The sequence below is a fragment of the Piliocolobus tephrosceles genome, chromosome 1 (genome assembly GCF_002776525.5).
Source record: "Piliocolobus tephrosceles isolate RC106 chromosome 1, ASM277652v3, whole genome shotgun sequence".
Classification (NCBI taxonomy): Eukaryota; Metazoa; Chordata; class Mammalia; order Primates; family Cercopithecidae; genus Piliocolobus; species Piliocolobus tephrosceles.
Window position 1 is genome coordinate 189,179,672 of NC_045434.1, and position 23,275 is coordinate 189,202,946.

General features: G+C 45.1%; 1 protein-coding gene across 4 annotated transcripts in view; it reads right to left on the reverse strand.

Moving 5' to 3' along the window:
• Positions 1-14,110: 14,110 nt before the first annotated feature.
• Positions 14,111-23,275, reverse strand: part of ZSCAN20 (zinc finger and SCAN domain containing 20) — a 23,597-nt gene continuing 14,432 nt past the window's right edge. For 3 of the 4 annotated variants that reach the window (XM_023232317.1, XM_026457231.1, XM_023232318.1), the window contains exons 3-8: positions 21,920-22,106; positions 21,376-21,452; positions 20,966-21,050; positions 18,880-19,557; positions 17,000-17,428; positions 14,111-16,398 (exon numbers count right to left, since the gene is read on the reverse strand). In XM_023232317.1, coding sequence (XP_023088085.1) covers positions 15,140-16,398; positions 17,000-17,428; positions 18,880-19,557; positions 20,966-21,050; positions 21,376-21,452; positions 21,920-22,106 — 2,715 coding nt within the window. In that variant the 3' untranslated portion in view covers positions 14,111-15,139. The remainder of the gene's footprint in view (positions 16,399-16,999; positions 17,429-18,879; positions 19,558-20,965; positions 21,051-21,375; positions 21,453-21,919; positions 22,107-23,275) is intronic. The other variant, XM_023232320.1, reaches the window with a different exon arrangement.

Genomic DNA, 23,275 nt, shown 5'->3' on the forward strand with positions numbered 1-23,275 from the left:
TCCATTTCTTCTAGATTTTCTAGTTTATTTGCATAGAGGTGTTTGTTTGTTGTTGTTGTTGTTGTTTGTTTTATTGAGATGGAGTCTCACTCTGTCGCCCACGCTGGAGTGCAGTGGCACGATCTCAGCTCACTGCAAGCTCCACCTCTGGGTTCACACCATTCTCCTGCCTCAGCCTCCTGAGTAGCTGGGACTACAGGCACCTGCCACCACGCCTGGGCAATTTTTTTTTTAATTTATTTTTTTTTTAGCAGAGACAGGGTCTCACTGTTAGCCAGGATGGTCTTGATCTCCTGACCTCGTGATCTGCCTGCCTCAGCCTCCCAAAGTGCTGGGATTACAGGTGTGAGACACTGCACCTGGCCATGTAGAGGTGTTTATGGTATTCTCTGATGGTAGTTTATATTTCTGTGGGATCAGTGGTGATATCCCCTTTATCATTTTTTATTGCATCTATTTGATTCATCTCTCTTTTCTTCTTTATTACTCTTGCTAGTGGTCTATCAATTTTGTTGATCTTTTCAAAAAACCAGCTCCTGGATTCATTGATTTTTTGAAGGGTTTTTTGTGTCTCTATCTCCTTCAGTTCTGCTCTGATCTTACTGCTTTCTGCTAACTTTGGAATGTGTTTGCTTTTGCTTCTCTAGTTCTTTTAATTGTGATGTTAGGGTGTCAATTTTAGATCTTTCCTGCTTTCCCTTGTGGGCATGTAGTGCTATAAATTTCCCTCTACACACTACTTGGAATATGTCCCAGAGATTCTGGTATGTTGTGTCATTGTTCTCATTGGTTTCAAAGAACATCTTTATTTCTGCCTTCATTTTGTTATATGCCCAGTAGTCATTCAGGAGCAAGTTGTTCAGTTTCCATGTAGTTGAGCGGTTTTGAGTAAGTTTTTAAATCCTGAGTTCTAGTTTGATTGCACTGTAGTCTGAGAGACAGTTTGTTATAATTTCTATTATTTTACATTTGCTGAGGAGTGCTTTACTTCCAACTATGTGGTCAGTTTTGGAATAAATGTGATGTGGTGCTGAGAAGAATGTTGTTGGGAGCAAGCTCCCAAAAATCTGGCCATAAACTGGCCCCAAAACAGGCCATAAACAAAATCTCTGCAGCACTATAACATCTTCTTAACGGTCCTAACGCCCAAGCTGGAAGGTTGTGGGTTTATGGGAATGACGGCAAGGAACACCTGGCCCACCCAGGGTGGAAAACCGCTTAAAGGCATTCTTAAGCCACAAACAATTAGCATGAGCAAACTGTGTCTCAAGGGTGTGTTCCTGCTGCAGTTAATTCGGCCCATCCCTTCGTTTCCCATAAGGGATACTTTTAGTTAATTTAATATCTATAGAAACAATGCTAATGACTGGTTTGCTGTTAATAAATATGTGGGTAAATCTCTGTTCGGGGCTCTCAGCTCTGAAGGCTGTGAGACCCCTGATTCCCCACTTCACACCTCTACATTCCTGTGTGTGTGTCTTTAATTCCTCTAGTGCCACTGGGTTAGGGTCTCCCCAACCGAGCTGGTCTCGGCAAATGTATATTCTGTTGATTTGGGGTGGAGAGTTCTGTAGATAGACATCTACAGACCTATCTGTAGATAGGTCTGCTTGGTGCAGAGCTGAGTTAAATTCCTGAATATCCTTGTTAGCATTCTCTCATTGATCTGTCTAATGTTGACAGTGGGGTGTTAAAGTCTCCCATTATTATTGTGTGGGAATCTAAGTGTCTTTGTAGGTCTCTAAGGACTTGCTTTATGAATCTGGGTGCTCCTGTATTGGGTGCATATATATTTAGGATAGTTAGCTCTTCTTGTTGAATTGATCCCTTTACCGTTATGTAATGGCCTTCTTTGTCTCTTTTGATCTTTGTTGGTTTAAAGTCTGTTTTATCAGAGACTAGGATTGTAATCCCTGCTTTTTTTTGTTTGTTTGTTTGTTTTCCACTTGCTTGGTAGATTTTCCTCCATCCCTTTATTTTGAGCCTATGTGTGTCTCTGCACGTGAGATGGGTCTCCTGAATGCAGCACACTGATGGATCTTGACTCTTTATCCAATGTGCCAGTCTGTGTCTTTTAATTGGAGCATTTAGCCCATTTACATTTAAGGTTAATATTGTTACATGTGAATTTGATCCTGTCATTATGATGTTAGCTTGTTATTTTGCTCATTAGTTGATGCAGTTTCTTCCTAGCATCAATGGTCTTTACAATTTGGCATGTTTTTACAATGGCTGGTACTGGTTGTTCCTTTCCATGTTTAATGCTTCTTTCAGGAGCTCTTGTAAGGCAGGCCTGGTGGTGACAAAATCTCTCAGCATTTGCTTGTCTGTAAAGGATTTTATTTGTCCTTCACTTATGAAGTTTAGTTTGGCTGGATATGAAATTCTGAGTTGAAAATTCTTTTCTTTAAGAATGTTGAATATTGGCCCCCACTCTCTTCTGGCTTGTAGAGTTTCTGCTGAGAGATCCACTCTTAGTCTGATGGGCTTCCCTTTGTGGGTAACCCGACCTTTCTCTCTGACTGTGCTTAACATTTTTTCCTTCATTTCAACTTTGATGAATCTGACAATTACGTGTCTTGCAGTTGCTCTTCTCGAGGAGTATCTTTGTGGTATTCTCTGTATTTCCTGAATTTGAATGTTGGCCTGCCTTGCTGGGTTGGGGAAGTTCTCCTGGATAATATCCTGAAGAGTGATTTCCAACTTGGTTCCATTCTCCCCATCACTTTCAGGTACACCAATCAGACATAGATTTGGTCTTTTCACATAGTCCTATATTTCTTGGAGGCTTTGTTCATTTCTTTTTACTCTTTTTTCTCTAAACTTCTCTTCTCACTTCATTTCATTCACTTGATCTTCAATCACTGATACCCTTTCTTCCACTTGATCGAATCGGCTACTGAAGCTTGTGCATGTGTCATGTAATTCTCGTGCCATGGTTTTCAGCTCCATCAGGTCACTTAAGGTCTTCTCTATGCTGTTTATTCTAGTTAGTCATTCGTCTAATCTTTTTTCAAGGTTTTTAGCTTCTTTGCAATGAGTTTGAACATTCTCCTTTAGCTCAGAGAAGTTTGTTATTACCAATTGTCTGAAGCCTTCTTCTCTCAACTCGTCAAAGTCATTCTCCATCCAACTTTGTTCCATTGCTGGCAAGGAGCTGTGTTCCTTTGGAGGAGAAGAGGCACTCTGACTTTTAGAATTGTTAGCTTTTCTGCTCTGGTTTCTCCCCATCTTTGTGGTTTTATCTACCTTTAGTCTTTGATGATGGTGACATACAGATGGGGTTTTAGTGTGGATGTCCTTTCTGTTTGTTAGTTTTCCTTCTAATAGTCAGCACCCTCAGCTGCAGGTCTCTTGGAGTTTGCTGGAGGTCCACTCCAGACCCTGTTTGCCTGGGTATCACCAGCAGAGCCCGCAGAACAGCAAATATTGCTGCACAGCAAATATTGCTGCCTACTCCTTTCTCTGGAAGCTTCATCTCAGAGGGGCACCTGGCTGTATGAGGTATCAGTTGGCCCCTACTGGGAGGTGTCTCCCAGTTAGGCTACTCAGGGGTCAGGGATCCACTTGAGGAAGCAGTCTGTCTGTTCTCAGATCTCAAACTCCATGCTGGGAGAACCATTACACTCTTCAAAGCTGTCAGACAGGGACGTTTAAGTCTGCAGAAGTTTCTGCTGCCTTTTGTTCAGTTATGCCCTGCCCCAGAGGTAGAGTCTACAGAGGCAGGTGGGCCTCCTTGAGCTGCGGAGGGCTCCACCCAGTTTGAGCTTCCTGGCTGCTTTGTTTACCTACTCAAGCCTCAACAATGGCAGACATCACTCCCCCAGCCTTGCTGCCACCTTGCAGTTTAATCTCAGACTGCTGTGCTAGCAGTGAGTGAGGCACTGTGGGTGTGGGACCCTCTGAACCAGGTGCGGGATATTATCTCCTGGTGTGCCATTTGCTAAGACCATTGGAAAAGGGCAGTATTAGGGTGGGAGTGTCCCGATTTTCCAGGTACTGTCTGTCATGGCTTCCCTTGGCTAGGAAAGGGAATTCCCCGACCCCTTGCACTACCTGGGTGAGGCAATGCCCTGCCCTGCTCTGGCTCACACTTTGTGGGCTGCACCCACTGTCTGACAAGCCCCAGTTAGATGAACCCGGGACCTCAGTTGGGAATGCAGAAATCACCCATCTACTGCATCGCTCATGCTGGGAGCTGTAGACTGGAGCTGTTCCTATTCGGCCATCTTGGAACCCCACCTTTAATTAGGTTTAATTATAAAGATGTTCAGATTATCTCACAAAATAAAACTCGATTCTGTGCTATCACAAGAGGCATAAACAAAGTGATTTAAAATGGCTTAAATATCATGTATTGAAATCTAAAGCAAAACAAAGGAATAGCAGGCATATGCAAACAAGAAAACAGGAATCACCATCTTCACACCAGGTAAGTTAGAATTCAGGGCCAAAGGCATGAAATAGGACAAGGAAGTACACTTTACAGCACTAAAGGAGACAATTCACAATGAAGATATAACAGATATCAATAACTATGCACCCAATAAGAAAATGCATGTGTCATAAAGCAGAAACTAGGAGGTGCAAAGAGAAATTGGAACATGCCAATAACAGCATTAACTCACCACTCTCAGTCCATAACAAATCAAAGAAACAAAAGGAAGGCTGTAGAAGACCTAACCAAAATAATCATAAGGAAGTTTTTATGAATATGAACATATGTCAAACTCTGTAATCCAATATTAGAGAATATGCTTTCTTTTGAAGCATACATGGAACATTCATGGAAATATCCCTTATATGTAAAGAACTCTTAAAAATTGAGAAAAATAAGTCTGAAAGTACCATAAGCAAACATTCAAAGACTATGAAAGAAAAGACATGCAAAAATCTTGAAATATATGAAAAAGTACTCGCTTTCACTCCATTATTCCTTACCTATTAGATCAGCAAAAATCCAAAAGACACACACTGTTGATAAAAATGTGGGAGAAACTGACACTGTCACTGCTGGCCCAACTCACAGAGGAGAATTTGACAATATACACTATTTGAGCAACAAATACACTAAAAGCCCAGACTCTACCACCACACACTATATCCATGTAACATGACTGCACTCGTACCCCTAAATCTAGAAAAATAAAATAATAATAATAAAGGCAATGGATGGAAACATAGTAACTGTGTTTGAATCTATGAGTTCATAATAATATTTTTAAGACAAATAATCCTATTTAAAAGTGAGTAAAAGGCATGAATACACATTTCTCAAAAGAAAATATATAGTCAACAAACCTATGAAAAAATGCTCAACATCACTATTCATGAGGGAAATGCAAATTAAAACACACTGAGGCCAGGCCCAGTGGCTCACGCCTGTGATCCCAGCACTTTGGGAGGCAAAGGCAGGTGGATCAACTGAGGTCAGGAGTTTGAGACCAGCCTGACCAACATGGCGAAACCCTGTCTCTACTAAAAAATACAAAAATTAGCCAGGCATGGTGGCAGGTGCCTGTAATCTCAGCTACTCGGGAGGTTGAGGCAAGAGAATCGCTTGAATTCAGGAGGCAGAGGTTGCAGTGAGCCGAGATCGCACCACTGCACTGCAGCCTAGGTGACAGAGCAAGACTCTGTCTCAAAAAAGAAAAAAAAGAAAAGAAAACCCACAATGAAATACCACCTTACTCCTGCGAGAATCGCCATTATGGATAAGTTAAAAAACAATGGATGTTGACATGGATGTGGGGAAATGAGAACACTTAGATGCTGCTGGTGGGAATGTAAATTAGTACCTCTATGGAAAGCAGTACAGAGATTCTTTAAAGAGCTAAAAGTAGATCTGCCATTTGATCCATCAGTCCCAGTACTGGGTATCTACCCAAAGAAGAATAAGTCATTATATGAAAAAGACACTTGTGCATGTATGCTTAGAGCAGCACAGTTCACAATTGCAAAGATGTGGAACCAACCTAAGTGTCCATCAACTAATGAGTGGACAAAGAAAATGTGGTATACGTACACCATGAAATACTATTCAGCCATTAAAATCAATGAAATAATGTCTTTTGCAGCAACTTGGATGGAGCTGGAGGACTTCATTGTAAGTGAAGTAACACAGGAGTGGAAAAACCAAAAACGATATGTTCTCACTTATAAGTGGGAGCTAAGCTATGAGTATGCAAAGGCATACAGAGTGATACAATGGACTTCAGAGATTCAGAAAGCGGAGGCTGGGAGTGGGGCTAGAGATAAAAACTACGCACTAGGTACAATGTACACTAACTCACACAGGTGCACTGAAATCTCAGGATTCACCTCTATATAGTTCGTTCATGTAACAAAAACTACTTGGACCCAAAAAGCTATTGAAATAAACACAAATAATAACATTTTTTTAAAAACTCATTAGTCACTTACAGAAAATATTAAGAAAACAGCTAAATTTTGATAACCTGTAAGTAAAAGGAGGGAAGAGCAAGCATTCATCCTGCTTTTTGTATGCAATGTATGTCAGGGTAACTAAATATTAAGAAGGGGAGTCTCTTTATAAAAGTATTGCAGCCAGTAAATGAAGAATAGAATTTATCACCATTTTGAAACCTGTATTAAAATAAATTCTGGCAATGATCATAAATGACTGCTAATATCACAAAAAGCGAGGCAACCAGACATTATATGCCTTCTGATGGAAGTACACAACAACCACCTAGGAAGTATTCTTGCCAAAAAATATATCAAATTTGAATCTGTTTAAACCCTTGTATCTAAACACCAGTTTACAGGAAATACAGATGACAGAGAAACAAGTTCAATGATACCATAATGATGTAATTGACAACCTACAGATTCTGGAAAACTCCTCAGTGAAAATGACCTCATCTTAAATCCAGTTGTGATGTATGACATTAACTGAATTCAGATTCAAACAAGCTGTTCTTAAAATTTTTGAGACAATATATGAAGTAGGAACTTCATATATGGTTGGTTCCATTCATATATTTGAGACAATATATGAAGTAGCAAGTTATTAACCTGAGCCTCTGTGGCTCTGTGGTAAACTGGGGGTAGCAACAACAATATTTCATTGAGTTGTGCTGAGGCTGAAATGATATCATCCACCCAAGGTCCTTAGCAGCATGCCTGGCCCCTAGGCTCTTTATAGCTATTGGCTGTCAATTACTGGTTAAATGAATAGGGAGGAAAGAAGCTATGGTCTGGAGGCAGCCACAAGGAGTGAGGAGAAAGAACAGCAAACCCGCCTCCCACCAGGAGGAACTTGGGCTATATGCAAATAAGCAGCCTCCATCTGAAAGGGCTGCAGGGAGGTGGAATCCTCTGGAGAAAGCCAGGTTTCTTATTTATCTATTTAGTAGAGATGAGGTCTCGCTGTGTTGCCCAGGCTGGTCTCCAACTCCTGGCTTCTAGTGATCCATCTACTTCAGACCTCCAGAAGTGCTGGAGGTGGGAGTCACTGCACCCAGCCCCAGCAGCTTCTTGACATGGGGCCAACAGATGGCCAGCCCCAGCCATGAGGCATCTCCCTCAGGTAGGGCTTTTTCCTACTATTACATTCTCAGTTGTACTGGCCTTGGCCAGCTCTCTGGCTACCTACATTGGACCCCTTCAGATAACAGTTCTTGTTCCTGCCTGAATTGGCTGGCCAGCCTGAGTGGACCCTGACATTTGTAACTGACCTGTATGCCTTACTGCACTTGTGGTCAAACTACAGCTAACAGCAAGAGCATAGAGTATAAGGAGTCTGTGATCTCTGTCCTGTCTTCCAGGAAGGTAAACCCTGTGGGTCTGGTCAGCCTGGAGTAACTGCTAGAAAGAAGTTACATGAAAACATGTAAGCAAGACCCAGAGCTTGCTCCTCAGGGAGACGATGACTCATTTCCTCCCAGATCTCATCTTTGTCCCAAGACATGCAGAATATTAGTACATGCCAACCACTAGTAACACCTATACTTGAGATCTGACCCCTACAAGAAAAAAACAAGTTCTCAGTGGATTGTGAGCAAAACGAAATCACAATCAAAATTCAGTGATAACAGAGCTGTATTAGTCAACTTCCACGCTGCTATAAAGTACTGCCTGAGACTAGGTAATTTATAAAGGAAAGAGGTTTAATTGACTCACAGTTCCACATGGCTGGGGAGGCCTCAGGAAACTTACATTCATGGCAGAAGGGGAAGCAAACATGTCCTTCATCACATAGTGGCAAGAGAAAGAACTGCAGAGCGAAATGGGGAAAAATCACTTATAAAACCATCAGATTTCATGAGAACTCACTCACTATCACAAGATCAGCATAGGGGTAACCGCCCCCATGATTCAGGTACCTCCCACCAGGTCCCTCCCATAACACATGGGGATTGTGGGAACTACAATTCAAGATGAGATTTGGGTGGGGACACAGCCAAACCATATTAAGGTCCTAAAAGGCAAAGTTGCCTATATCCCGTTCAATAAGGACAGAAGAGTGAGCATGTATTAGGAAACTTCAACCTTGAGCTACAGTCTTTTGAATGTTGTCAGGAGGAGAATGGGTGGAGGAAGGCGAGGAAAGAATATAAAGACCCTCCAGCTCTCCCCTCTTTCTCAAGTACAAAGTGTGATCAGTTCTGTTCCTGAACCAGGACGCAAATGAGAGAAATCAGGTAAGTTTCAGCCCTCTGGGAACTCTTTCCTGTCTTTTCATCCATAATCATCTTTGTGGTATTTGGATTTCAGACACCTCTGTTTTCCTAGCACAGGGATCCTGAGAGACATATCAAAGTAGATGCATAGGGACTAGCAGACTGAGATGCTACCGGTATGGGCAAGAGGCCATGGCTCCTGGGGTTGTGGATATGCCTGAAGAGCCACCCATGTCTGAACGACCACAAGGAACAATGAAAAGAAGACACCCGCCCAGAACAAGGGGCTTGAGACCTTGGCCCCAATCTCCCTGACAGCCTGTGTCTCGGTGACTTCCCTTCCTTTTCTCCTCCATGCTTTTGGTGTAACCAGGAAGAAGCCAGAAGAATCCAAAACACATTCCTTTTTTGGCAGTTTAATATAATTTATTAACTTATCAGGCCATTCCATCCCAAAATACAATTTGACCAGCTTTAAGAGATGTACATAACAGCACAAGAAAAAGAAAATAACAGAAAATGGGGAAGTGAAAGCAAAGCCAAATAAAATGAAGCCAGGGATTGGTCCACAAATTGCAAAACAAAAGGGCCTGTTCAGGTTTTAGAATTGGATATTAAATCCCTGAGGCTCCTGGTGGACAAAATTTCATCCATTTTAACTTCACAGTCCCCAAGAGGAAATTAAAATCAATCACAAATGTCTCATTTCCATAAGAAATTAGTTGGTTGAGAAAAGTCCTGTGAGATGACACCTGTGCTTCCTGTTTCTTTAGGACACACCAGCCAGGTTTAGCACGAGCTCCTGCCCCTACTACTGATGCTGGTGCTCCAGCCTAGCTGGACTTACCTCTCCATCTGTTTCTAGGAAACTTCAGGAACAGGATTGGGTTGGTGACCTCCATACGCGGTCATGAACAAGCCCTTTCCTCTCAAGTGCTGTCCACAGAGGGATTCTCTCCTGCTCTGGCCCCCTGGGTAAAGTCTGCAGTAGAGGATTGCAAAGTGTCTCACCACCACTTCCTGCTGGTCCCCAGTGCCTATAAATATGTGGAAGTTTCTCTGTGGTCCATGAATCCCCACAAAGCACTGAAGCCAAGTGTGTTCTATGTGGAAGGAGAAGACTCCTTTCTCCTTTGTTCCACATTTGTCACCTGCCACCAAGTTAGGGCTCCGTGAGCCCCAGCGACTTGAGATTCTAGTGATCACAGCTCTGCCAGCCTTGGCCTGTGGCTCCTCTCCTGCTTGGGCTCCGACACATCCGTAATGCTGCTCCAGGACCAGCTTAGAGAATGACTCTTGTTTTCCTAATCCCCCGTCCTGTGGCCCTCACCCTCAAGGTGGCATAATTATGGGATATTTTTCTACAATGAAAATGTGAGAAAAAAAAGTGACTTTAGAAATAAGTATCATGTAATGGCAGGCATGATCAGAAGCATCTTTACACACAGAAAGAATCACCAACAGTGCCCTGATTAGAAAATCAATGTCTATGTGAATCTCTAGTCGACTCTAGCGTGTTTAGGTATAATTATCTAATTGGATTCTTCTTTTTACTGATCTAATGCTCTTGACTTAACCAAGTGGCTCTTAAAACAAAGAAGCTCTCAGCTTTGAGAAGTGGGGGAACCGAACACACACCAAAAAGAACTGGGACCTCTCAAACTCTGTCTCTTTCTCCAAGCAGCATAAAATGGGGTTACCGGGGTGCAGGTTCCTATAGGGTTCCTAACAGAGACCAGGTGAGAGATGCAGCACACGGAGGTGAGGAGAAAGGTCACCCGCTCAGCTGCAGCACGGGGTGGGAGAAGCAACAATAAGGTAAGGAAGGAACGTGCCTTTGCCCCCCAAAAACAGGCATTTATTTGGAGGTAAGTGCAGGCTTGCTGAAAGTCAGAGGGAGGGCAAAATAATGCTAAAGACATGGTAGCAGTAATACTGATGCTGGGAGTGTGAAGAAATAGCCAGAAGCTGTGGGGAAAAAGGCTCCAGTGTCTACCATCCCAGGCCTCCAGGCCTATTTCAAATCCCTCCTTTCCTGCAAGGCCTTCCCTGAGCTCCTGCTGCATGGAGCACTAACCCCTTGTTAGCAGATTGGGGCAGGGGCTTGAGATTGGTGTTTGCTATTAACAGATGGGGGAGCTGAGGGATGCCCAAATGGAGGATGGGATCAAAACTGAGGTAAGGGGAGCTTTGGGAGGCTGAGCTGGGAGGATCAAGATCAGCCTGGGTAACACAAGACCCCCATCTCTCCAAAAAAAAAGAGAAAAAAATGAGGTAAGGGAATATTTTGAATGATTAATTTTGACTTTAGATATTGACTCCATTCAGAAAGAGACCACTCAGGCAGCTGGGTAACCCCAGCCCAACTGGAAATGCTCTTAGAAGGAAGAAAGTATTGGCAGAACCGAGTCCAGGATGAGTCCGAATGGGTAGGTCTCTCCAGGCATGTGCAGGGGATGCTGGGTGGGAGCCACTGAGTGTGTACATCAGTGCATGTGCTGGATGGGTAGGCCAAGAGCCCCATGATGGGTGATGGTAGACACGGGGGCTTTGAGAGGCCCAGGAGTCACCCAAGCACAGCTGGTTGGCAGACAGCTGGGCTCCTAAGAGGAGAGGCCACAGCAGGAGACAGATCTGGAAGTCATTAGCATCTACATAGAAGAAAAGAGAGAAAGAAAACAAACGAAAGGGAAACAGAGTGAATGAAGAAGCAAGCCCAGGACAGAACTCTGGAGTACAAAGACCCAGAATAGCCTGGGTGAGGCAAGTTCACCTGCAACGCCCATACCCACTCCAGACATCACTGCCTTCATTACTTCAAAACTGCACCCCTGTCCCCAAAGGGTGTTACTCCCCTTCAGAAAGTGACTCAATTTTCTGCAGCCTGAAAGCAGACAGCTATGCCCACTGGGGGCCCCAGAACAGGCTGAGGCAGGAAGGACTAGCCAGAGCTCCTAACTAAACTATTTAGCATGGAGGGAGCCTAGCTGCTTTACACTGCTTCTGGGAGGAGGCCACAGGGGACAATAAGGCCGAGGCAGCCATGACCATGAGTTCAGCTGCTGAGGTCAAGGCCTAAGAAAAAACCCAGTATCTGAAAAAGTCTTGGCCCCTCCTTTCCCTGCCCCTACCTTTGGGTCTGCTGCCTCCTGGGGGTCTGGGGAATGGGAGGCCTAAGGTCCTTTAGGTACCTTTTGGTCACTTCAGAGGAGCTAATGCCCTTCTTGGGGTGGAGGGTGAAGAAATCAAGGGAGGCAGCCATCTGGGGAGACAATCCTGCCTTTAGCAGCTCACATGATGTAACACCCTCCCAGGGCAGCATTTGCTGGTTTGGTTTTCCATAACCAGGGTCTGACCTGTGGCCAGGAAGGCTGAGAAACTGTCCACCCATGCTACAGACTCCCAAGAGCAGACTCACGCTAGCAAAGCTCAGGGTGGCTAAAACCAGATGTCAGTTTATGTGAGCAGTACAGACCTACTGGAGGGTCAGGCCTGGAACACTGCGGCCCCCTGAAAGAGTGCTTTTTCCAAAGGAAGTCGGGTAGACAAGGAGGAAGGGACCACCTGGGCCATTTTCTCTCCTGGCCCACACCGGCCTTGCTTTCATGACTGAACCTCAATTAAGATTCATGAGACAAGAATGGCAGATAATAAACATCAAAACTCTTCTCTAAAGACATGAGACACTAACACACTACCAAGCCCAGGGGAAAGAGTGACCAAGTGGAGAGAGGACTATCACCTCACATCCACATAGAGCTCAGCCTGGCTTCCACAGTGAGCGCTCCAGAAAACTCGGGGCTACAATGAAGAATTCAGGGGTCAGTTACAAGGAAGACAGGGTCCAAAAAATGATGGTGGGGGGTGGGAGTTGGGAGTGGTCTAGATCTCCTTTGAGGGCCATCTTCCTCTCCATTCAGCACTATCAAGTAGCTCTGTCCTAGCCCCAATACTTGAATCTGAAATTCTTCCTTTCTCATTAGTTTAACTACTCTGTATACACAGATCTCTAGTCCTAACCTCTCCCCTAGCTTCTAGCTGACATCCAGAGGCATAGCATCACCATGATTTCCCTTAAGCACCTCAAGTTCTAGATATCCCAAACTAAACTTCTCATCTTCTGCCCTCCTGCTTTATCAGCCTCTCCTCCTTGTGCTCCCAATTCTGAATGAGGACATGCTCTACCCCGTCACCAAAGGCATTCTAGCTTTCCTCTGATGTCCTCCCATCTGCCTGAGACCTCTCCCATTCATTCCCTCCTCCTCAGTGTCACCACTGCTCTAGTTTAGACCCTAGCCTTTAGCTGAAATAACACAACAGTGTCCCAACAGGCCATCCTAATTGCAGCATATCCAAGTTCCATTCAGCTGTCAGATTTCAACCATGCACATCTGAAACACTGCCCCAGCCCTGGTGTTGACACTCCATTTATATGTAAGGTACTCAGTGACCTTGCCCCAGCACCCCTCTAATATCAGCTCCCTGTTCCCAACCTCCCATCATACACCCCCACCCTGAATTCATGCTATTCCATACAACAGTGCCTTTCCCTGGAACTCCCTCACCTCAGGATCCTTCCTCTCAGCTCACATTACTAGACAGTATCACTGTATTACTGCAGTTACTGACATCTGCTGACTTCTACCCAGGGTTCATCCCATGACCCCTGCCCTGCAGACAGAACGTGGGCCAGGAAAGGTAAACTGGGAGGGAGTTGACGGTGATCCTAGTGGGGCTGGTTCTTGGGAAGGGAGGTTCTGAAGCAGGGGAAGGGGTTAAGAAGGGATCTCACTCTGTGGGAGTAGCAAATCTCTCCACCGGCTTCCTCGTGTGTTAATAAAAGCTATGTTCTTCAAGGCTGCTTCACATCCACTATCTGATAGGTACTTCCCCAGTCCATGAAACAAGCAGGTTATGAACACATCCCAGTGTCATAAGAGGATGGCAGGAGGGGGATTTTCCTTTAAAGTCCTGTGGAAACTAAAGTCCTTGGTCAACAGTTTTAAACCCTTCTAAGGAGAAACTCTGGAGGCCAAAGTGCTGCAAATGCTAAAACTATCCTATGTGAAGCTTTCTAATTTAGCCTGTCCATGTGGGAGGCGAGTGTGAAGGGCCAACATACAGAAAGCCCTGGGCAGGCCTGGGACAGGATGGCTCAGGGAAAAACTGTGCCAAGAACCTGGAACGTAGAACAGTGGTCAAGGCCCTCTCAGTAGATGACCATACACACCAGCACCTTCCACCTCAGTCTTGGCATAGGGACCAAGAACAAAGCTTCTGCTTGCCAAAAGAAAAGGCCAGACAGACAAAAATGTGGGGACCCCAGGCTTCTGTTAGGGTTAACCTATGATCAGTCAAGCATGGCAAGAAGCAGGACTGACCCCTGAGAAAAAGAGCTCTTAGATCCCATTTCCTTAGCCAAAGCAGTATCTTATTGGAAGAAAAATTACTTAGGCCACATATTCTTCCTAACCTCAACCCACCTATATCTCTCACCCATATTATTGAGAAGATGGAAACTCGCATCAAGTATTTTGATAATAGCTCATCCTTGCTCAAATCATTTCACCAATTCTGAATATCCCAAGTCCTTTAATCCTTAGGGATTCTCAATTTCCATATTTGTTTAAAAACTTCAAAATGTAGAAATTTTGTAACAGGAAATGTGGTCTACAAAGTGCATTGAGATGCTGGCCCCTAAGTTACCTAACATGAACGGGAATTCAGTATAGCAATAAGAGCACGACAGACTCAAGACAGACAGATCTGTTGAATCCTGCCTCTCCCACTTACAGATGTGTGACCAGTGCAAGTTACTTAATTTCCCAAGCCTCTAGGAAATGGGGAGAAAGTTAGTAGTTATCTCCTGGGGCTGTTGTGAAGATTAAATGAGATGATGTATACAAAGTTCTTAGCACAGAGCTTGCCAAAGAGCAACAGCTCAATAAACACCAGCTATTGCTGCTATTAATGATTTTGTAATGATGTCACTGTTCTTCCTACTCTGTGCTGAGCTCACAGTGGCCTGCTCTAGGCCAACTCCTCTCTCACCAGAGTCTCAACATTCTCCCAAGGATATGTCCCCACTGAGAAAGTACGAGAACCACTGCTGATGGGGTGGATTACACATGGACAGCGTGAAGGCACAGTGAGAGCTTGGAATCACTGCTCAGGACCACTGATTTAACTCTAATCTCCTAAGTAGCCAGTTTGGCTCAAATACTGACATAGCTCTTACATGACAGCAAATACAAGGACAGTCTGAGGATTCCGTGTGGGTCTTTACAGAAGAAAAACAAATTACACTTAAGCAAAGTGCCTTCAAATCTGGATCCTTAGTATTTGTAATTCACTTCCAAATTACCTGGTTTATACCTAGATAACTTCCCTGGGTACACACCAAGCTTAAAAATTGGAAAGTTTCTCTCTAGCATACATCTTATGATATAAGATATACACACTGAGTCCTCTTTTGTTGTTGGGGAAACTGTCCCCTACGATGCCTTCCCTCCTGCGTGGGTTCTCCGGTGAGCACTGAAGTGGGAACTGTTGTTGAAGTCTTTGCCACACTCTGTGCACTTGTAGGGCTTCTCCCCTGTGTGGATTCTCTGGTGAATAATAAGACTGGAGCTCTGGTTAAAGCATTTTCCACACTCTCTGCACTTATACGGCTTCTCTCCCGTATGAATCCTCTGGTGAGTAATGAGGTTAGAACGGTCACGGAAGAATTTTCCACACTCAAGGCATTTGTAGGGCTTCTCTCCTGTGTGTACTCTCTGGTGTGTGATGAGCTTGGAGCGCTCACTGAAGCACTTCCCACAGTCCACACATTTATACGGCTTCTCTCCGGTGTGGGTGCGCTGGTGGTTGGCCAGGGTGGAGCTCTTACTGAAGCTTTTCCCACATTCGGCACATTCATATGGTTTCTCTCCTGTATGGATTCTTTGGTGACTAATGAGGGCAGAGCTCTTAGAGAAGCTTCTTCCACATTCAGAACACTGATAAAGTTTCTCCCCTGAGTTTGTGCTGTGTGGTCCAGGAGAATTCAAGTCCTTATTGATACTTTGAGGTTGTTCAGGAGACGTCTCCTCTGTAGAATTCCTCCAGTGAGCACTAAAAGATGGGCTTTGGGAAAAGTCTCCCCCGGGCTCACTACACGGGTCAGGATTTCCTCCCAAGTGGATTCTCTGATGTTTCAGAAGGTTTGAGCTCTGGTTGAAGCTTTTCCAACATTCTCCACATTTATAGGGCTTTTCCCCTGTGTGGATTCTCTGGTGAGTGATGAGATTAGAGTGGTCACTAAAGCTTTTCCCACATTCAAGACATTTATAGGGCTTCTCTCCAGTGTGGATTCTCTGATGGGTATTGAGGTTAGAGCGGTCACTAAAGTTTTTTCCACATTCAAGGCATTTGTAGGGCTTCTCACCTGTGTGGATTCGCTGGTGGGCGATGAAGTGGGAGCTCCGACTGAAGCTCTTCATGCATGTGTCACACTTGTAGGATTTCTCTGCAAGGTACAGGCCTTGATGGTCAATAAGTTTTTCTAAGTCCTCTTCAGAAGAACTTTCTTGCCACCGTTCCTGTGAGGGATTTCCCCACTGCCCTTCATCTTCATTTTCATTTTCACTATCTTCTCCCCAGTCAAGAGGTTGGCAAACAGCTTCTGTAGGACATTTTGATAAGGCTCCAGGCAAATCCTCAAAAATGTCCTGCTCTGAAATCTGGTCTTCATCCTCATGCCTCATTTCAAAACCTGAAAAAATGGACAGAAATGCAGTTTTTTTCACTCATTAGTTAGCATATGTGTGTGTGGGTGTGTGTCTGTATCGTACATCTGTGAATTTGGCTAACATGAATTTGATTCTTATATCTTATATCTCACATCTTATAAATGTGACTAACATGAAATTGATCAAGTTTTGGTACATACAAATGTTTCTGTCCTGCAGAGCTGAGGAATGGACTCTGGGACATGGTGACACCACCAAGTGAGCCATGGGGCTCAGCCCAGCAGCTATAGCCAACCTGTTTCCCTGGAAAACTCCTCTATCTTAGTACTCAATCATGAACACCTCCTTCTTCTAGTACATTCCATATATCCTGTGTCATACTGGATTGAATAAAGTCTCTAACTGCCCAGATATACCTAGTAAAAGATAGAATGACTGACTGACTGACTGACTGACTGATTCACACAAAGCTTAAGACTGGATAATCTAAGCAAAGCAGAAATACTTTTTCCTATTCAATGCCATTCTCTCTTTTAGTAAAGAGACAAAAGGTAATGAGCCTGGCTTCTTCACTCTCTCCACATGCCCACGGATTTTGAGAACATCCAATTACTCTAGGCTTACCCATGTCTGGGGCTTTAGGACACAAGGTTGGAGGTTTGACAGCATCTTCATTGGCCACCTCACCCCAGGCCTCCTGGGCATCAGTCTCAGCACTGCTCTGCCCACACCTAGGGAGACCTGCAGCCTCCCGGACAGTACCCATGGACGTGACTGCAGTCCGAGCCCTCATCAGTGAGTCCAGCTCCTCATAGAAAGGACATGTCCCTGGTGGGTGACTGCTCTTGGCTTTCCGGTAGCTTCGAAGGAGGTTTTTGAATCTGTAGCGACACTGCTCCAGTGTCCGCAAGAAGCCCAGAGCACACAGCCGCTCTGCGATGGCCCGGTACACCTGGCTGTTCTGGTGACAGGTGCGAAGCTTTTCCGAGAATGGGGACTCACTGAGAATTGCCAGGAAGGCCTTGGTCTCCTCATAGCCCCAGTGCACACCTGCTGTCAGGAGTGAAGAGTTGAGAACTGTGAGACTTAATGAGATGTGCCTAGGTCATCAGAGAATAGAGTCACCTGCCCTTCGAAATACCTAGAACATAGGCATGTCAGAAACTATCCAGGTACCTGGGCAATATCCCTTTGCTTCTCAGGGGCATGCTAGAACAGTCAGCCAGAGCTTCCCACCCTCACTCTCTTCTAAGAGATTCTACTAACACTTCAAGTCTTGGCTGAAGGTGAGGACTTAGGTAGTTATATTATATCAGTTATATCAGGTGATCCCATGCCCTTGGCTTTGCTGATTAGTTCAGGGAAAAGCCTGTAATCAGGATGCATGTGATTTTCCCCATATTCACTCAATACCTGTCCTCTATTTATTTTATAAATTCTTTTTTTTTTTTTTGAGATGGAGTCTCACTTTGTTGCCAGGGTAGAGTGCAGTGATGCAATCTCGGCTCACTGCGATCTCCACCTCCTGGGTTCAAGCAATTCTCCTGCCTCAGCCTCCTGAGTAGCTGGGGATTACAGATGTGCGCCACCACACCCAGCTAATTTTTGTATTTTTTTTTAGTAGAGAAGGGATTTCACCATGTTGGCCAGGATAGTCTTGATTTCCTGACCTCATGATCCGCCCGCATCAGCCTCCCAAAGTGCTGGGATTACAGGCGTGAGCACCTGGCCATAAATTCTCCTTTTAATAAAACATGAAAACTGAGAATTCCTAAAGATTAGAGACATAAATGAATTTCAAATAGTCTTGCAAGAAAGGCCAAATGAGGACACACTTTCCTCCTTTGCAGAGGAATGAAAAGGAGGTGGTCTAGTCTCAGCTCCTCCGCAGGAAAGTGATGTACCCCAGGAAGGCAACCATGTAAAACCAGCAGGCAGGAGCCACGGGCTCTGATCCGGGCTCTGCTCCTACCTGTATGTCTATAAGACACCTCATCTCTTGGACTTCCATGTTTGCACCTTTACAATGACTGGGTGTTTCCCAGACATTGATTATTCAAGTCTATGCTGTCACGATTTCTGCCATTATCTGTTCAATATTTCACTCGCCATCACTCTTTACCTAAATATGCTATCTGTGAAATCACAGGTTGATGCACTCACACAAATTAAGAGAAATATATAAATACAAGAATTTCAAGTTCATTCATGTAACGTCGATGATCATCCCATACTACCAGTGACACACTTTTGGAAATACCAGATTCACTCTTTGAGGCCCCTTAAGGCTTTAAAAATGTTTCCTTCTATAACTAAGAAGACTTTAGCAAAGAGACTTGGTCACGGGAAAAGAGAGTTGGAGTTTGAGGATGACCTAAAGAACGTAGCTCTTCACTCTAGTGGCTTCAATCCAGACTTGCAGCCTGTGCCCTGACCTCAGGGAATAGCAGTCTAGCTGGTAGGAGGGTTGGAATCTGAATCTGACTAAACCCCGATGTTCTTACCAATACGGCTCTGGAACAGGGCTGGGGCCCCTGCAATCCTGGGCCCCTGGGTAGACTCATCAGTGACCAGGTCAGCACCATTACAGTCTTCTGCCATTTCTTCAGGCTCCCAGCCCCCTTCCTCCTGTTCATCCATCTCTGCATCACTATCCCCGAGCCTGGGGAGTGCCACGGCCTCTCCTGGGCCATCTGTGGCTCTGATGGCTGTCCGAGCCCTGACCAGGGCCTCCAGCTCCTCATAGAAGGGGCAGGTACCTGGTGGGTGGCTGCTCTTAGCTTTCCGGTAATTCCGTAGGAGGTTTTTGACCCTATAGCGACATTGCTCCAGTGTCCGCAGGAAGCCCCTTGCCCTTAGCCGCTCTGCTATGGCCCGATATACCTGGCGATTCTGGTGACAAGTCCGGAGCTTTTCAGAGAAAGGAGATTCGCTTAAAATTGCCAGGAAAGTCTTGGTCTCCTCATAGCCCCAGTGAACACCTGATACCTTCATGTCCTCCACATCCCACTGGTATTGTTCCTCCCAGGCTCTTGACTCCCTCCAGGTCAATGCCTGAGCTGGCTCATTATCCAGGCTGTAAGCTGCAGTGCTCCTTTTCCCAGAATTTGTAAGACTCAGACCCCAAAACTCTGGTCCTTGCTCTTTCTCGGAGGTGATACTTGGTTTTGAAACTGGAACTCCTACAAAAGGAAGAAGAGAGATGACAGAGTAGAAACAGTCTGCTGAGCAGCATGTTTGTCCAAAATCTCCCTGAAACTTCTATCTTTTCCTTGCAAGAGGCTGACAAGAAAATCCCATGCTGATCCAATAAAATGTCTGCAGGAATAGGGAGAGAGAAGAGGTGACACGACCACCATATGAGAAACGTTAAGTGACCTGTTTGCTTTGTTCATTTGGTTGTTGTTGTTGTTGTTATGAAACATGAAACATCATATAAGAGTGACTCATTGGTCCACAGATGGACACATGACCTAAACTGGCCCAATCAGACTGAACTCCACAGCTGGAGGAAAGGGATGTGTGTGTGTGTGTGTGTCTGTGTGAGTGTGTTAGTGAGTCTCTGTCCTGCTAGGCATCCATTGCCACCACCAGCATCTATCTTTTGACCATGAAACAAAACAGCTTTAATATGGAGCTAACACTGAGGATGGCAGACAGAAAGAAGAGCAAAGACCCACTAGGACATTGCTCAGCTAATCTGTACTGTGGTTGCAGCATGTCCTCCTCAGGACTTCTAATAATGTGAGAAAATAAATTTCCTTACTTTTAAAAGTTAGCTATGTTCAAAGGACTGCTATCTCAACAGCTCCCAGCCCTAACAAAATAGGAAGCCTCTAATTAAAATAAATACTGGAAGGAAACTAGATGAAAAGGGTTTAGAAAGCCATAAGGACAATCTAATTCAGCATTTCCCAAAGTCTGTTCCTTTGAACACTATTTCCTCCAGATATCATGTGTAAAAAGGGGTTCCACTGTCAAGCAAGTAGCCAGTAAGCTTCCGGTATCTAAACTTACCATGAGTCACGCCTATCAGAGTCTCTTCTATTACAGCTATTCACGTGTCTAACTCCCCGCACAGTGATCCCGGGCTCCACAGGGAAACAGCTCCCTATTATTTGGCTTGCTACATAGGAGTGCCCACAGAGAAAGGAGTCTGTGCTGGTTATATGGGCTTCAGGTATTTTGGGCTCTGTGACATTTATTCCTTCTGGGTTTAATTCATTGGTCTCATGGGTTTAGTTCACTGAAGTCTGCCTGAGAGAGAGATCCTATTTACAATGCTGAAAAAAATCAGATTTCTGAGACAGCAGGCCAGGCCTGGCCTCTGGTCTGTGGTGAATGGACTGAGGTAAGGAAGGTAATATGCCCAGAGAGGGCAGGCTCTTGGAAGCCATCCTGCCACCCCATCTCCAGGCAGCCTCCATCCCTGTCATGAGAGTGCTGGCTACAAAGGGCAAGTCTTCTTCCTATGTCTGAAATTCCAGAGACTGCAGAGCCATGATTCTTAAAGGAGTGGCAAAACCCTCTTTGGGAACTGAGTGTATCAGAAGCATGACAACATCACCTTCAGAGGGCACATCTCCTTACCCAGGTACACGCTGTTCCCACAGTCGTCTCCTGGGGGTTCTTTACAGAGCTCCTTCTCAGCATGTTTGCCAGGGCCCAGGGCTTCCTACGAGATGCACAAGACAAGGACCCCAAACATCACTGATCTTTGACAACAGCCTAGGAACCCTAGCAGGCCCCAGGAAAGATGATGGGAACAGAGGGATACCATGTGTGAAGCTGGCATCATAAGGAGCAGGATGGCCGTTTGGTACATACATGTGTTTGGGGATGTTTGGGGCGTAGCAGACTGGGGGTGAAGGGCAAAGGCTAACACCCTGGGCCTCATGCCCTTTTGCTGAGCAGAGGTCATGGAGAGAGAGGAGGAACACTGGGTGGGCAAGAGCACAGGAGCAGCAATGACAGGAAAGGAAGAACGAATAGCAGCTTACCTGGGACTCAGCTGTCACCTCCCAATCTCCAGCGCTCCCCATCTTTGGGAGAGTAGGGACTCGGGGAGTGAGGACAGCTGAGGAAAAGAAAAAGTCTCTGAAACCCAAGCTCTGGTTCCCAAAAAATCACCTCCCTCTGAGATTGGCTTTCCAAAAGTCACACTTGGATCAAGCTGGGGCTATCCCTATGGCCAGTGCAGACTTCCCCTTTATTTCCCTTCTAGAGTGTGTAGCTCCTAAGCTGCTGTGAGTGGTGTGCCATGTGGGAGAGGCCAGCCCTGACCTCCTGTGGTCACCACCCACTCCTGTCCCAGCCTGCACCTGCTGCAGGACTCCAGCTACAGTGGAGCATGCTGGCATCACCGATAGCCACAGCCTCTTTACGATGCTTGCTTACTTCTCAGTAAGTGTGCCCACCACACTGCAGCCTATCCCTTACCATGAATTCTGCACATCCTTCTTCCCCATGCACCTTTCCTCACCTCCCATTCCTCTGCCCTGCAGAAGGCCTCATTCCCTAATGTTCTCAGATTCTCGTACTCACCACTCTCTTTCAAAGGCTGTGGTGCCATCTTGGCATTCAGATGATTGGGAAGGTCAGGGCACGTATTCTTCACCCCCTTCTTCTGGGACTGCCCCTCAGGCCAGGGATCCACTGGCTGCGGCTGGAAGCTCTGAGATTCTTCCCCTGTCTTTAAGGGCCTGGTCTCTTCTGTATACAATTCCAGTTCCTACACACAAATAGCCAAAATTCCCACTCATCAATTCAGTAAGACCCGCTTTGGTATTCTGAGTATAACTGTGGTCCAGAGGCTAACAGGCTCTTTTAAGATCCAAAATGACTTGAAGTAGGATGAGAAAGCCATCAGAGTGAGTTCGGTAGGTAGATCAGCATTTATACCACCAAATGTGTCTGTTGAACACACGGTGGCTATCCAAGTGTTTCAATGAGAGTGCCACTGTTTAAAACATTTTTGATCCACAGAGATAAATTATGTAAAATTTGTGTAACATTAAAAAATAACCCATAAGCATCAAAAATAGGTTGCTTACTTTTTAAGTGATCAAAGAGAGATCAAAGTTACCAAGTTGTATATTAAAAGGCAAAGGGAAGCATAAAAACAGGAAAAAAAGATAAAATCATAACACCAAATGCAATTGCTCTAAATATCTCTGCTGAAAGACAAAGCTATTTTTAAAATAAAAATTTTTTAAAGGGCAAAGAAACACAGATGGAGACTGGGTGCAGTGGCTCATGCCTGTAATTCTAGCATTTTGGGAGGCTGAGGCAGGGAAATCACTTGACCCCAAGGGTTCAAGACCAGCCTGGGCAACACAGCAAGACCCTCACCTCTATAATAAATAAATAAATAAATAAATAAATAAATAAATAAATAAATAAATAAAATTAACCAGGTATGACGGCACATGCCTGTACCCCCAACTACTCAGGAGGCTGAGGCAGAAGTATCACTTGAGCCCAGAAGTTCAAAGTAACAGTAAGCTATGATCATGCCACTGCACTCCAGCCTGGACAACAGAGTGAGATCTTGTCTCAAAAAAAGAAATTAGCTGGAATTTTAAAATAAGATAAAAGTACGTGTTGTTGGCCGGGTGCGGTGGCTCAAGCCTGTAATCCCAGCACTTTGGGAGGCCGAGACAGGCGGATGACGAGGTCAGGAGATCGAGACTATCCTGGCTAACACGGTGAAACCCCGTCTCTACTAAAAAATACAAAAAACTAGCCAGGCGAGGTGGCGGGTGCCTGTAGTCCCAGCTACTCGGGAGGCTGAGGCAGGAGAATGGCGTAAACCCGGGAGGCAGAGCTTGTAGTGAGCTGAGATCTGGCCACTGCACTCCAGCCTGGGCGACAGAGCGAGACTCCATCTCAAAAAAAAAA